This window comes from Vanessa cardui, chromosome 16 (genome assembly GCF_905220365.1).
Source record: "Vanessa cardui chromosome 16, ilVanCard2.1, whole genome shotgun sequence".
Taxonomy (NCBI): Eukaryota; Metazoa; Arthropoda; class Insecta; order Lepidoptera; family Nymphalidae; genus Vanessa; species Vanessa cardui.
The window spans coordinates 7194198-7210053 of record NC_061138.1 but is presented as its reverse complement, the minus strand read 5'-3'; the positions used below and the strand labels follow the sequence as shown (position 1 = coordinate 7210053).

Below are 15856 nucleotides of genomic sequence, written 5' to 3'. Positions count from 1 at the left end.
AATAATATTTAATATAATCATATGATAAGTCTTCACATGCCAAGGAATTATAAACAGTATATATTATTCTTTTTTTCATTGTGGAAATGTGTATATAACGAAAGTATTTACTTAATTATTAATATAAAATAAGTCTAACTAAACCTTTTTTAAAATATTGATTTATTTGTACAACAAATTAAAAAATAAATAACTGCAAGTTAGATTTATTAATTAAATAAATAAACTTATATTATCATATTATTAGATACTTAAAATATATATAAATTTGTCATTAATATTTTAATATATATTTGGATTTGTAATCTGTTAATAATATAGTGTTGCCTACATTAATAAACGAATTCGATTTTGCGACAAGTAGGTGAAGTCCTAATAGACGGCTGGATTTAGTGGAGAATATAATCATTTATAAAAATATCTTTAAAATGTCGTCAAAAACTCTTGCGACACCTCTTATTCGTCATGTTACGGTAATTATACTACGTTTTTTAATTCAATGTAGGTTAATCAAAATAAAATAATTATATGTCAAAACCCTGTTATGTAAAACCATATGATAGGACGACTCCGTTAAACAAATGACTTTTCTTTTTATTCTATTTAAAAAATAGTGAAAAATTATAAATTCTAGACTAGGGGTTACGCCCAAGCGGCTCCAGCCCTTAAGAGAGATGCAAGGATCCAGTCCAGTGTTTTGCCCAATAAAACATTTGTCGCCGCTTTAGATAATGGTTCTCCTGTAGCTCGAGTCACTATTGCTTTCAAGTAAGTAAAGAAATAAGTAATGAACCAATACTTTTTAAGACTAAAAATGTAACACTTCCTAATTTAGGTAGAAGAATTATATTTTAAAACTAAGAACAGAATATTGTCATGTTTTGTCAAGACTTTTTTATCAATAATTATTTGCACTTAGAATTTAAAAAAAATGAAAGAGACACTTTAATAATGCTAATCTATTTTTTTTTTTTCTCCAGAGCTGGTTCTCGCTATGAGCCACAATCTGAATTGGGTGTAGCTCACTTACTCCGTTCTGCAGCTGGTCTCACCACCAAAAATGCCTCTGCTTTCATAATTTCCCGAAAACTCGCCCAAATTGGTGCATCATTCAGTGCATCCGGTGATCGTGAGTTCATTTACTACACAGTTGAAGTAAGTTGTCACATAATATTTCATAAGTTATGAAATTATAATTTTATTCTTCTACTTAAACATTTATTAATATTGATAATGACTAATAAAGTTTATTCTATTCTATACTTATATTATGTTTATTATAGGCTACTCAAAACAACCTGCAGCAGGCTTTGGAATACCTGAACAACATTGTTTCAAACCAGGAATTCAGACCATGGGAACTAAGTGACAACATTCCCCGTCTTCAGTATGACCTTGCGACTTTACCTCCTCAGGTATGTGTCACCTAAGCATAAAAAATATCAAATGTACTAATGTTGTTATAGGAACTATTTAAGAAAGAGCTTTACATCATAAGCATTTTATAATAAAGAAGGAAAATGTTTAAAATAATACTGTTATGATTGTTTTCCTTTTTACCTTAATGGACTAATGTGTTAAGTTATTAGAGTTTGAAATCTTAAGTTATTAGAGTTAGAGAGATTTAAAATCTCAACCGATGAAGCAAATTTATTACATATATATTTTATATATATGTTACTGTAATACAATTTTCCTATGAATAGGTTCGTGCTGTTGATTTGCTGCACAAAGCTGCATACCGCCGTGGACTTGGTAATTCCCTTTTCATTGCTCCGAAAAAGATTGGTGGCATCAGCTCTGAGTCCCTGCAGCATTTTGCAGCAAGCACTTTAACACCAGGTCGTTGTGCAGTCACCATTATTGGAAATAGCCAGGTAAACATGGTATTTAGTTGGTACTAAATTCATTAAAAAATGGTGTCTATACTTGCTTAGTTCCTAGTCAACTACTGCATATAAAATTCATTCATACAAACTGACAACTTGAAGCTTGAGGGACATCCTTAAGTTATAGTTTTGTTCAGTAGTTGACTAGGAATTTGCTTAAGAATTGCTTTAATGTTTAAAAGGTTTTCCATTCACATTTATATGTTTGCAACAAAGTTAATGCCGAAAAAAATACACTTCATCAGAAATTATTCATTATTATAAATTTTTAAATCAGCTATTCTTTATACAAATTCATTGGATATGTCTGTTAAAGTAAGCTATTCAAAAATATGTACATAAATTGTTAACATTCTATGGATATGATTTTTTTATCCTTCCCTCCGAACCACTGACTTAAGTAGACGTGTGTAAAATTAGTAATTAAAAAAAAAACCAAAAAAAAAAAAAGACTTTTTAAAATTTAATATCAAAATTACTCTTCAAAATAATAGGAGTGCATAAAACCGCAACAGTACAAAATGAGTAAAAGTGTGATATGGTAGATTAAAGACAAGAATATTCAACTCCAAAAAGAGACAAACATATGTATCCACTGTCGTCTTCAAACTAAACAATTACTGTCTCTCTTGCACCTTCATTGTGTTTAATAAAAGAATTTATTATAACAAGTACCACGACTTATGCGCTCCTGGTAGTTTCGATAACGTATCTGCAACTATGCCGATAGATCGCTCGCCGCCGAACAAAGCGTATGGCTCGGATTCCAATCTACCCACATGTAGCGAGCGCGAAAGCGAGTTGATGTCGTATGTAGCAGCACGAACTAAAAGAAAGAGGGATGAATCAAAGGATGAGGATTTAAGTCTATTTATGGAAGAAATAAAATTGTTAATATCTAAAACGGCTGCTATACATGAACAAAAATACAGCGCCCTACAAAGAAGTCTTGAAACAATCGAAAGACAAAACGATGACTTACGGAAGTCCATAGAATTTATGTCAACAAAATATGATGAAATTAAATCGAAGCTAGAAAAAATGGAAGCAGAGAAGAAATTAAATAACACGCATATAAAAGACCTGGAGAACAAGCTAGAACGGCTGGAAAAGAACTCCCGTGCTGCCAGTATAGAAATAAGAAATATTCCCCAAAAGCCCCAGGAGACAAAGGAAGACCTAGTGAATATTGTTAAAAATATCGGATCGGTTTTAAACTCACCAATAACACACTCAGACATAAAAGATGTATTTCGAACAAAGTCCAAAAGTGCAAATAAACCGATTATTGCCGAGTTTACAACTATTATTAAAAAGGAATGTTTACTGAACTCGGTAAAAAAATATAAAAAAGGAAATAAAAATATTAATACCACAGATATACAAATAAAGGGATCCTCGATGCCGATATATATTTCTGAAAATCTCACACCAAAAGCTAGGAGACTTTACTACTGTGCTCGTACTTTTTCACACGACAACAACTACAAATATTGTTGGATATCGAATGGAAAGATATTTATACGTAAAAAAGATAACGAACCGGCAATTCAAATAACCTGTGAAGAGGATATAAATCATATTGAAAAACAATGACTATCAATAGGTAAAAAAACGAAATATTTAAAGTGTATATTAATAATTAGTTTAAAAATATATGCATGCTTCTATAAGAATGAAAATACAAATTATATTACAACTTTATTCTATTTTACTACTAGTTACACCACCTGCACACAAATTAACATTAACTCACAATCATACACGTATATAAAATTCCAGACTCTTAGGCTGACTTCCATAGCACGTACCTCTATCTATAAAAATAAATCTGCAAAATTTCACATACAATGTAAGAATATTTATCTTTATCACCCTGTTATTAACATCTTAAGCTCTAAAATGTATCCAGACGTAGTCACTATTGACACTAACTACCTACATGAAATATTATCAATTTATAAAATTGCCAATCAAGAGAGATACCTACCATTTTTACAAGCAACCATTCAACCCTCAGTCTTTGCATGATGAAATAGAGGAATCCTGTAAAATCCCTTGTCAAGTGATAAATAAATTAACAGAGATTGAGTATGCGGACACAAAAAGTTTCAATATATTATCCTTTAACATTAGAAGCTTAAATAAAAATATAGATGACCTGCTTATACATATCTCCCAACTTAAGATACATCCAGATGTCATAGTGTTATCGGAATGTTGGTGCAATGAATTTTCCGTACCCCCACTTATAGATGGTTATGACATGTTCTTTACTAAACACAGCTTTAACCAAAACGATGGTGTTGTTATGTATATAAAATCAGATATAAAATCACATGTTCACGAGTTAGATCTAAAAGAAGCCAATGGATTGGCCGCGAAAATCGGTAATATGACTGTCTTAGGTATGTATAGACCATACTGCTTTAAAAATATAACACCCTTTCTAGAATCATTAGATAATATTCTTACCACAGTGCGCACTAGAAATATAGTTTTAACGGGAGATATTAATATTAATACCCTTAATCTTAACAATAGTATAGCATCGGAGTATCTAAATATTCTGGCATCACACGGACTAGTGACGGCAATAGAAGTTCCAACACATAACAAGACATGCCTCGACCATTTTATGTGCAAATTACTAGCAAAATCAAAGTGCTATGTCATCAATGCAGATATTACAGATCATCTACCCATATTTTTGTCAATAGCAGGTTCACCAGTCCAAAGGAAAGTTACGACAGGTTCATATAAAATTACTAAAGTTAAATATGAAGACATTATAAAATCGTTACAGGCACATGATTGGTCAGATTTTTTCAATATTGCTGATGTGAATAAAGCAGCAAACGTCCTAACCAAAATTATCAATGACAGTGTAATTGAAAATACAGAAATAATAATTCTAAGTCGTAAAAAAAGGCCACTGAAACCTTGGATTACCGCTGGAATCATAAAATGTATTAAAAAGAGAGATCGTCTTCATTTGCTTACTAAAAAATTTCCGGAAGACCATCAACTTAAACTTAAATATGTTACTTACCGAAACACATGTAAAGAAATAACAAAGAAATTAAAAATTACTTATTACAAAAATAAACTCAGCTGTCAATGGGACAACAAAAAAGCGACCTGGGATGTCATTAAGGAAATATGTAATTTGTCAAAGCAAAAATCACCGGCAAACGAGTTACTAAACGTAACACCGACACCAATAGTTTCCTTAAATAACGTTAATACTTTTTTCACTAACATAGGACCTACGCTAGCAAGAGACATCCTAAGGAGAATAAATAAGACTGAAGACCAATTAATTCATTCGATAACCAAAGTCCAAAATAATAAAACAATGGTTCTGTATCCTACAAGTCACATTGAAATTAAAAATATAATAAATAATCTAAAAAACAATTGTGCCCCCGGAGAAGACAACATATCAACAAAACTATTAAAAATGGGCCAAGATGTATTATGTTATCCTATAGAACATGCTAGTAACCTAAGTTTATCGAACGGCATTTTTCCTACGTGTTTTAAGAAAGCAGTTGTTATTCCTATATATAAGAATGGGGACAAAAGAACAATGTCAAACTACAGACCAGTGTCACTACTACCAACATTAAGTAAGATTATTGAAAAACTTGTTAATACTAGGCTAATCAAGTTCTTAGAGGAGCATAAAATATTAGCTCACAATCAATTTGGATTCCGAGCCCATAAGTCTACTGAAGACGCGATTCATTCATTAGTTAATTTGATTACAAATTATTTGGACAATGGTGAAAAATGTATAGGTGTATTCCTTGACTTAAAAAAAGCATTTGATACCGTGTCAATTCCTCTGCTCCTGCGAAAGTTAGAGGATATGGGAATTCGAGGTATTCCGCTCGAGTGGTTTAAGGACTACCTGAAGGATAGAAAGCAAAGCGTTAAGGTTAGTGATTTCACTAGTACCTATCAATACACCACACACGGAATTCCACAAGGAAGTACACTAGGGCCAACCCTATTCTTAATATACATTAACAATTTATGTAACTTGAATCTACAGAATGGATATATATCATCATTCGCTGATGACACGGCTATTATATTTCATGCATCCTCATGGGAACAAGTAAAAGTATTTGCAGAGGAAGGATTGAAGAAATTTACGGAAACCCTAGAAAATAATTTACTAACAATAAATACTCTAAAAACTAAATATATGTGCCTTAAAATAAGAAAAGCAAATGAACCACCTCCTCAATATATGATAAAACTTCACACTTACCGATGTACGGGCGGTCTTTGCTCCTGCGAAACCCTGGACAGGGTGCAAACAATGAAGTACTTGGGAATAATCATTGACGAAAACTTAAATTGGAAGCAACAAATAATAACATTAACAAACAAAATTCGGAGGCTAATTCCAGTGTTTAAAAACCTACGAGAAATCGCTGAAAAAGAGTTACTCATACAAGTATATAAAACACTTTGTCAATCTCTACTACTGTACTGCATAACAATATGGGGAGGTGCAGCTTCCTCCCACATGATAAAATTAGAAAGAGCACAGAGAACGATCATTAAAGTTATCTTTAAAAAACCGAGAAGATTCCCAACAAATGAGATTTATAAAATAGCCAAGGTACTTACTGTCCGTCAACTATTTATACAAAATACCGTCATACGCTTTCATAAATGTTTTCCCATCCCACCTATGAACACACAACGTCGACGACCAGACATTAAAATTACTAAAACAAGAACTAAATTTGCCCAGCATCAGAATATATATTTAGGAGCTTATCTTTACAAAAGAATAAATAAAAAAAGAGACATTACTCGGTTAAATCGAAATAAACTTAAGATGTATCTACGGAATTTGCTAAGTGGCCTAAGCTATCAAGAAACAGAAAACTATCTTCGTACATGACAAACACACACACACACACACACACACACACACACACACAAACACACACATACACACGCGCTCATGCATGCATATATTAATTATAGGTAGTAAAATTTACTTTACCTCATTAGTTAAACATATTTTTTTATTTTTTTATTTTGTGTTCCTTTTTCTTCTGTTTTTATTTGTATACTATTTATTTTGGCATTAAATTTAAATACTGTTAAACTAAAATACTGATTGGGAAGTCACTGGCCCCTAAGATACGGGTTTTCCTAGTTTAGGGGTACAGGGCCTCTGTGAGATATGTACTTGATATGAGAACAATAAATATATTTTGATTTTGATTTTTTGATTTATTTGTAGGAAAATGCTACTTTGGTTGCTCAAGCCCTTCAGCTGCCAACTGCCAGTGAGGCACAGAGCAATCCCTCTACTTATCACGGTGGAGAGTTAAGGTATTCATTTATCCATACTTTTAAGTAAAATGTGTTTATATTTGGAACATGATAAGCTGATTAGGGGCAATGTACAATTAATAAAAATAAATTATAAGTAAATATTGTGTTTTACAGAAAAGAAATGGGCGGTGATTTAGCTCATGTAGCTTTGGCTGTACAGGGTGCCCCTGCAGGCTCGCCACAGAGCCTTGCACTTGCAGTTGCTGCTAAAGGTATGTAACTTATGAAAGTCTATAATACAAATTAAAATAAAAAGTTTGTCTTTTACACATCATTGTTACATTTGGGTTAAGTTAGAATTCTGTGTCCCTTATCAAGATTCTTCATTTTTAAAGCTCTTGGCAATGGTCCTGTCACCAAATGGGGAGCTGACAACACACCTCTTGCTAAGGCTATTGGCAACATTGGTCCGTTTGCTGCTGCTGGTTTTAACGTTTCATACTCTGACAATGGTCTGTTTGGGTTGGTGCTCTCTGTCCCTAAGGATGAAGCTACTACTGTAAGTAAAAAATGTTATTAGAAAATAGTTGTTTGTTATTAGAAATTATAGAATGAATGTAGGAATCACAAGTTCTTTATCATAAAAAATAAATAAAGTTTATGACTATTATTATTCTGAACATATTAATTGTAATATCTACTATATATTTTTTTTTACAATTTTAAGGCCGTGAAAGCAGCTGGTAAACTCTTAAAGAACCCGAACTTGAGCGCTGATGCTGTCAAGGCTGGCAAAAACCAGTTGAAACTGCAAGTATTGACTGAAGCTGAAGAAGGAACCACACTTGCTGAGTCTATTGCCTCTCAGGGCTTATACACTGGTGTTGTGAAATCACCAGCTGAAATTGCAGCAGCAATTGATCAACTATCAAACAGCGATATTTCTCAGGTAGCTTTAGAAATAATTTACAGTGAAATGATAACTTAGGGTTGTAATGCTTAATAGATCAAATTATTTATAAGTATTATTAAAAATAAATGTCAAGCTTTTGAAATCTAGAATGTACAGTTAAGAAAAGGTTTGTATCCTTGAGATATATTTTTGTATGCTCAGTATGAGCGATGGTCTGCTTTACCAATAAAGAATGACATATTGTGTCGCAATGATTTGATGTTTAGATTCAAAAGGTACTAAGAGTTTTAAGGAATGAATTTGAAAACTGACGAAGGTTTTCTTACTCTGATTGTAAAAATATGATGAGATGACCATAAAATTAATTCTCCTTGTCACAAGGACAAGGACAATTATTTTTATGCTTAAGTGTGCCTCTCAATAAAATTGAAATTATTTTTTCAGGCTCTTTCAAATGCAGCAAAGAACAAGATTTCCATGGGTGCAGCTGGAAATCTAACCCTTGTTCCATATGTTGATGAGCTATAAAGCCTGTTAAAGTCATTATTAGTAGAAAATCAAAAATCAGGTCATGACTATTAACAACCACAAAATAAAAATACCAATTTAATATAGATCATTGTTTAATATAATTTATTGTTGTATTAAATAAACAAGCTGTTTATTTCAATGGCTTATTTTTTCAACTGAACACCATTTCACTTTAACAATTTAATTTTAATGTTTACATGAAAAAATCATATTTTTGTAGTATATAACAGAAATGCACTTTAGGTCACTAAATTAAGAAGTGAATTACATAAGTGTAAAGCTCATAATGTATGATTTTTTCAATAAGATATAAGAATCCACAAGCATGTAAGTTACTAATTCAGTACTCTTTACAATCCTAAGGAAACAATAGTTGGAATAGTGAAGATTTAAAGAGACATTATTAGTCTTAAATAAATTCTTAAGTGCAATGTTTTGGTGTCTAACATGTATATAAAATATAATATGGTTAGCAAGTTTAATTCAATTTCCTTTAAGTACCAAAATAGACACAATAAGGTTTTTTTATATAACTTTATAATAATCCACCTAATCAAGATTTTTATTTTCTTGCGAAACTTTCTCTCAATAGTTTTATTGCTTTTCTCAGACATGGTCAATTGTTAATAAGATTAATATAATTCGCTACCTAAAACTTACCCACTGGAATAGAGATACTAATTCCACATAAAAATATAAAGTCTCTTACACAATAAAGTATAACAACTACATATATTAGTCAATAAAACTGCTATTTGAAGATATATAATTATTTATTTTTTTGACCAATGAATAAAGCCTGTCTATTCATTGCATATTCATTGTACAATTTGCAAATATAGAGTTGAAATGCAAAACAAAAATTAAATTATTTTACAATTCAATCGCCCAGAGACAAAACACATTTCTTTACAATTTTTGAAAATAACATTTGAAATGGATATTTAATTATAAACTCCTTACATACATATAAATTTATCAAAGCTACTAATTAAAAGTTTTTACATATGTAAAACTACAAATAAATCTTTAATTTAATTTACAATAAAATAGTGCAGAGGGACTTCAAAACACTGAATTATATACTGTTGTATTATAAATATTGTGTTCCTATTAAAGAAAACAGATTATTAAAAAAAAAACAATTTTATCTAGACAGCATTCAAAGAATTCACAGGAATGTCAATAATTACAAAATTAATACAGCCAAGATATACTAAACATTAGTTCTAATATTTAGATCTAATTGCGAGCAATTCCTCTACTTAATGATTATATTTCATAACCTTAAAAAAGTAATTATGTAATTGTTTGGAGTATTTAATCCATTAATTATGAGTTTTGTTGAATAAATGCGTTACTTGAAAATCTAACTAATTTTAGGGTTGCAAAGTTTTAACAGTATCAGATTCAGATAATATTAATATAACATTTATTTATTGTACTTCTGCTTCTGTTAATAACATATTAGGGATGCCTTTGGTTATAGGAAATTGTCGACCCGATTCAGGACAAGTCAAATAACCCTCTTCCACTTCAACTTCTAATAGAACTCGGTGGGCTTTTTTCAAGAATTCCTTGTCTTCATCATAGTTTTGTTCAATAGTTTGTGGTAAGCCTTCACTATGACCTATACTGTCTGCTGCTTTCCACAATACTTCCCAATCTAATTTAGGAATAATTCTAGAAATGAAGTCGGGATTAAAATCAACTTCATTTACTTTAATATTCGTAGCATTAATGGCAAGTGGATAACCTGTAAGGACTCCTTTTAAGCATTTTGATGTGAGCATGTTGTGAGTAATAAGCTTCATAATGTGTGTAGTTAGATATGCCACTTATGATTAAAAAAATAATGTCTTCACTAAATTACATCCAACAATTTTTAATTTTTAATGTTTATTTATACCGCCTTACAATTTTTAGGTTTTTTTTTCTTTACAGTCTACATTGACATTTAACATTTAATTGACATATTATTTCAGTGTGACCTGATATTATTTGCAATTATAGCGTAGTTATAATAGTATCTACATAGTTAAGATTGAGAGGTGTTCTACTTGTTAATTTTTTGAAGAAGAACTATATTTTATACTGTAACTTTTGAGATCCAAGCCTAATCGTTTTTGTCGAACGTATTTCCGTGTATATGGTCTTATGCCATTTTTAACAACAAAATTTTGATACAAACGCACAATTTTTATTGTTATGTTTTTCGTCAGGTCTCAGAAAAATTGTTTAATATTTAAAATAATGTGGAAAAAGAAAACCATTATAAAAGTTCTTCTTTACTCAAAACTCTTAACTTGGCAACATTATATGTAGGTCAATATCACCCATTTAGCAAATAGCAATATTAATTATGCAGAATGCAGATAACATGTTGATAACTAATTATTTACTCAATATTACGCAAATTGTTTAGAATTATAATTTTTAAAGAAAAGGTTAAAAAATTATTGGTGGAGATGTCTGATTTACTAGAAAATCACTTGGCAAAAAATCAGGAGCAGAGTAACCCATCCACGTCACAATCAACAAACTTGCAAACTATACCGTCAGGAAGTTCACATACTATAAATGATATTCGAATGGATTCGAAAGAAATGTCAACGCCGTCGCCTTCTGCATCTACACAAGAGGAGCAGATTGAGAAGATATCCTCCGATATTCATACACTCAGCGTTAGCGATAGGTCGGAGGGAAATCAAAACATAAATATCAATAGTGAAGAAAACTCTATACAAAATAATTCTTCGAGTGGATCAAAAAAAAGGAATGCTAGAAAAAAGGAACGATTGAAAAAATTGCAGATACAATCACAAAACGAGAGGAACCAGGACGTTAAGCCTGAAGCAATTCAAACGGCGCCTCCAATTCCAACGCAAAATGGTATAAATTCGTTGCAAAATTTTTTCCTAAAACAAGTTGCTCCATTGTACGCTAATACTAGTTCAAGTTATTTAGAAAATCTCGCACATCATCCACAACTACATTTAATGCAAAGTATGCAATTAAGAGAAATGTTTTTACATTATCAGTTTGCATCAAGTGCACCAAATACTCCGCAACAACAAGCCCATGGTTCAAATTCTCACAACTTTGTGAATTCAGCATTTGCATATCAACATCCGCCAAAATATTTTCAAAATGCAATGCAGCATCCTTTACTTAGTAAAACTTTTGTAAATGCTAATCATTGTAATATGCATCAATCTTCCAGTTTTCACCCAATGACAAAAAGTAATAGTTTTTCTAATTCACAAGAGACTAAGACTAATAATTCTCCAAGAAGACAAAGAAAGCAGAAGAAACAAGATAATAAAGACAATGATGACAAAAAGTTTACTCCTTACATCTCTTTAGAAGAGGTAGAATTAGGTTTACAAAATAATACATTACTAGAAGGAGTATTAAGAATAAATCCTAAACAATTTCAGCATTCGTATGTTTCAAGTACTGATAGAAGTGAGCAAGATGTTCTTATAGATGGTATTAAGAATAGAAATCGTGCCCTGGAAGGTGATGTTGTAATTGTGCAATATATTGACAGTGAGAGTGAAGAAAATACTGATTCTAATGAAGATAATAAGCAAAAAAGAGGCAAAGTAGTGTTTATAAAAGAAAAGGTTCACACAAGATCATGCATAGGAAAATTAAAACTGATGCCTGATAAGAATAGACAAAGAGCATTATTTGTACCCAGGGATCACAGAATACCAAGGTTAAACATACCATTTACGAATTGGCCTGATAATTTCTATCAGGATTCAAAAAGCTATGAAAACACATTGTTTTCGGCTAAAATCATTGACTGGTTTGATGTACGATTTGCTTTGGGTAAAATAGACTGTAATATAGGAGAATCAGGTGATATGCAAACAGAAACTAAAGCAATTCTTGCTCAAACTGATTTGGACATAACACCATTTGGCCCAGAAGTAAGGCATTTATACCCTCGTCTAGATTACACAATTCCTGAAGAAGAGAAGAATATAAGGGAAGATTGTAGAAAGTTATGCATTTTTAGTATAGATCCAGCTAATTGTCGTGATATAGATGATGCTGTTTCATGTAAAAAACTTGATAATGGGAACTATGAAATTGGAGTCCATATATCGGATGTTGCTCACTTTTTGACTGAGAATACAATTTTGGATGAAAAAGTAGCTGAAAAAGCTACAACAATCTATTTAGTTGAGAAAGCATACCACATGCTACCAGATGACATGTGCATGCTGTGTTCTTTATTTCCAGGAGTAGATAAACTTGCATTCTCCATATTTTGGGAAGTTACAGAAAGTGGTATAGTTATAAGTCATAGGTTTGCAAAGACAATTATACACTCTTGTTGTCAATTAGCCTATGAACATGCTCAAGCGGTACTTGAATGCAGAGAAAATGCTGAAGAAAATTTTCCTGAAATATATAATGGATTTAGCTATCAAGATGTGTACCAAACAATTAAAACATTAGGTAAGCTGTCGGCTATATTTAGAAAAAATAGATTTGAGGGTGGTGCATTGCGAATCGATCAGCCTAAAGTGTCATTCCATTTAAGCCCTATAAATGGATTGCCAGATTCTTTTTGCATTTATCAAAGTAAAGAAAGTCATCAGCTAATTGAAGAGTTCATGCTTCTTGCTAACATGACTGTTGCTAAGAGAATATATGATGACCATCCAAAATTAGCTGTCTTGAGATGCCATCCCACACCTAGTATTTTTATGTTAAGACAGCTTGCTAAGTCCTTGAAACCAATGGGTATTGATCTAGAAATTTCATCTGCTGGTGATTTACACAGATCACTTTTGTCCTATACTGGACCTGATTCAGAAGATAGGGGGAAAAGTATGGTCCTGAACATGCTATGTGCTAAGCCAATGACGAGAGCAAAATATTTTTGTGCGGGTGGACAAAGCGAAGAAGATTTCCACCATTATGCCTTAAATGTCCCTCTGTATACTCATTTCACTAGTCCAATACGGCGATATGCAGATATAATGGTCCACAGGTAAACTTAATCCAATAATATATATCTTATTTTGTCATTCAAAATCACCTACTTTTACAGATTATATGAAACGAAATACTTTTTCAGATTATTAGCTGCTAGCTTAAATTATAGAGATGTACCTAAATGGGATGTGGATAAAGTTAGCATGGTTACTGCACAATGCAATAAGCAAAAGTATAATGCTAAGAAGGCAGGGGAATTATCAACAGAACTATACACTCTAAAGTACATTGAATTGAACTCACCTCTTGTTACTGAAGCTGTTGTTGTAGAAGTAAAAGAAAAATACATAGATGTAATAATAGTGGCAATGGGTTTAAATAGAAGAATATTTTTCAACAATGTGAGCTATAACTTTATTTATTACTACTAATGTTTTATTTAATTAAGATCTGGACTTAAAGTTACCGTAATTTCTCTTTCAGGATTTTCCTGGTGATTATAAGTGTATAAAAAACGATGCAGGCATAAAATTGTCGAAAATGGAACTAACATGGAATGCCGTAAATGATTTACCGCCAATAACACAGGTTATTGAAGTTTTCTCAATACTACAAGTTGAAATGCACAAAGGTGATGATATGGTGAAAGTAGAGACAAAGCTTGTGAGGCCGGAATAGTTTATTTTAATTAATTCTACATATGTACACTTTTACAAGATTTTTTTATGAATTTATATTATTTTAATTATTTGACAAATGAAAGTACACATTTCAGGTTGTAAGTTTTTAAATTCATTATTTTTGTACAAATGTTCAGGTACTTGCACTTTATTGCGCACAAATACAATTATGATGACAATTATTTGTAAAAATAAAGTAAAATTGATTAAAAAAATTACAATAAAATTATTTTAATAAAATAATGTGTAGTATATGAATGGGGTTTATAATATCTAATTGGTTGACAAACTGCATGTTATAATTTTTATTTTTTAATGTTTATTCATTCAAACCCTGTGGTAATTTTGTTTGATGTACTTCTTTTTTTTAATCTGACAACTATTTTGATACTTTTACATCTTACATTTATCTGTAGGATTTTTTTTCAATTGACTTGTTGACAATTGAATTGTTTTTCAATTTACATTGATGCATTTTTGTACAAATTTTACAAAAAGTAAAAAGCTTAAAAATATATCTAGTAATAAAAAAGTAAGTAGTATGATGTAATTTATAAAGAAAACAGCAATAATTCTTGCCTAATACCACATAAAATGAATGAATTTATAAATACATGTTTTTGTAGAATATATGCATAAAGATTTTAACTTGTTTATGCTAAAATTACGTATATTTTAATCAATTATTGGATAAATTTTTAATAATTTGAGTCTTGTATATCTTGAAGTATCTTTTGGAAAATTTTTAAAATACATATCCTATTTGTAAATTATTTATATGAATATCTCAATTTTAACTTGAAACTTTAATTGGATGATATGAATGTTTAATTAAATTGCAAAAAGGATTATACATATTTGCACAATATAGCTTTTATGATATTAAAAATTTAATATTTATGAAATCTATTGTAAAGCAGTATTAAAACTTAAATATAAAATTAAATACTATAGTGTAACTGGTAGTTTATATTTTTTATAAAAATGATTGTGTAATTTTTAGTTATTACTTATATTTAAGAGTAGAATCAGTAATTTATTCAAAATTACTATTTTCTTACTACCTCTCAGCATTTTGTGAGAATAATACTTAGGACATATGTAGTACAATGAATTGTTATAATATAGACATTAGATTAAGTTGATGCATTGAACTCATTAGTTTTTTTTTTTCATTTTAAAATTTCTTTACGTCTAAACCCAACCTTCCGACCACTTAGACGAATAATTATAGAGAAACCGCTATAAACTTGGAATAGTTGTCACTGGTAGTCTAAAAATCAAAATATAAATTGCCCTTATTCTCTACTCTCTTATTGCTACTTGTGAGTTAATTGCCATTTTATTTTTAAAAGGGGTGGGTAACTTTTGTTAAGAAAATAATATTTTTTGAAATTAAAAGATAAAAAGTACCAAATTATAATCAATTAATATAATAAATAGCAACTTATTTAGAAAGACTTCGAATTAAAAAAAAAAACGTAGTAAACTTTTCTCCGTATCGTAGACTCAAAACGTGACTTTGAATTTGATGTAAACCATTAACAAGAGGTGTATGGCGAGGAATGACAAGT

The 15856-nt window shown here is 30.7% G+C and overlaps 3 protein-coding genes across 3 annotated transcripts; 2 read left to right on the top strand and 1 right to left on the bottom strand.

Moving 5' to 3' along the window:
* Positions 1 to 312: 312 nt before the first annotated feature.
* Positions 313 to 8782, top strand: LOC124536356 (cytochrome b-c1 complex subunit 2, mitochondrial). Its single transcript, XM_047112885.1, has 10 exons — positions 313 to 473; positions 635 to 768; positions 981 to 1155; positions 1284 to 1415; positions 1707 to 1877; positions 7165 to 7256; positions 7374 to 7471; positions 7595 to 7758; positions 7927 to 8148; positions 8557 to 8782. The coding sequence occupies exons 1-10, from the start codon at positions 429 to 431 to the stop codon at positions 8638 to 8640; spliced, it is 1317 nt and encodes a 438-aa protein (XP_046968841.1). The 5' UTR covers positions 313 to 428; the 3' UTR covers positions 8641 to 8782.
* A 930-nt stretch (positions 8783 to 9712) lies between these two features.
* Positions 9713 to 10610, bottom strand: LOC124536357 (multifunctional methyltransferase subunit TRM112-like protein). Its single transcript, XM_047112886.1, has one exon. The coding sequence runs from the start codon at positions 10455 to 10457 to the stop codon at positions 10080 to 10082; it is 378 nt and encodes a 125-aa protein (XP_046968842.1). The 5' UTR covers positions 10458 to 10610; the 3' UTR covers positions 9713 to 10079.
* A 349-nt stretch (positions 10611 to 10959) lies between these two features.
* On the top strand, positions 10960 to 15443 carry LOC124536355 (DIS3-like exonuclease 2). The gene is made up of 3 exons (XM_047112884.1): positions 10960 to 13657; positions 13745 to 14003; positions 14086 to 15443. The coding sequence occupies exons 1-3, from the start codon at positions 11112 to 11114 to the stop codon at positions 14278 to 14280; spliced, it is 3000 nt and encodes a 999-aa protein (XP_046968840.1). The 5' UTR covers positions 10960 to 11111; the 3' UTR covers positions 14281 to 15443.
* The last annotated feature ends 413 nt before the right edge of the window (positions 15444 to 15856 follow it).

Bases quoted from the DNA above. Each gene is read 5' to 3' on its own strand.
- LOC124536357 (XM_047112886.1), bottom strand. From the start codon at position 10,457: ATGAAGCTTATTACTCACAACATGCTCACATCAAAATGCTTAAAAGGA.
- LOC124536355 (XM_047112884.1), top strand. From the start codon at position 11,112: ATGTCTGATTTACTAGAAAATCACTTGGCAAAAAATCAGGAGCAGAGT. The intron at 13,658-13,744 runs GTAAACTTAATC...ATACTTTTTCAG, and splicing joins GCAGATATAATGGTCCACAG to ATTATTAGCTGCTAGCTTAA. The intron at 14,004-14,085 runs GTGAGCTATAAC...TTTCTCTTTCAG, and splicing joins GAAGAATATTTTTCAACAAT to GATTTTCCTGGTGATTATAA.
- LOC124536356 (XM_047112885.1), top strand. From the start codon at position 429: ATGTCGTCAAAAACTCTTGCGACACCTCTTATTCGTCATGTTACG. The intron at 769-980 runs GTAAGTAAAGAA...TTTTTTCTCCAG, and splicing joins CGAGTCACTATTGCTTTCAA to AGCTGGTTCTCGCTATGAGC. The intron at 7,759-7,926 runs GTAAGTAAAAAA...TACAATTTTAAG, and splicing joins CTAAGGATGAAGCTACTACT to GCCGTGAAAGCAGCTGGTAA.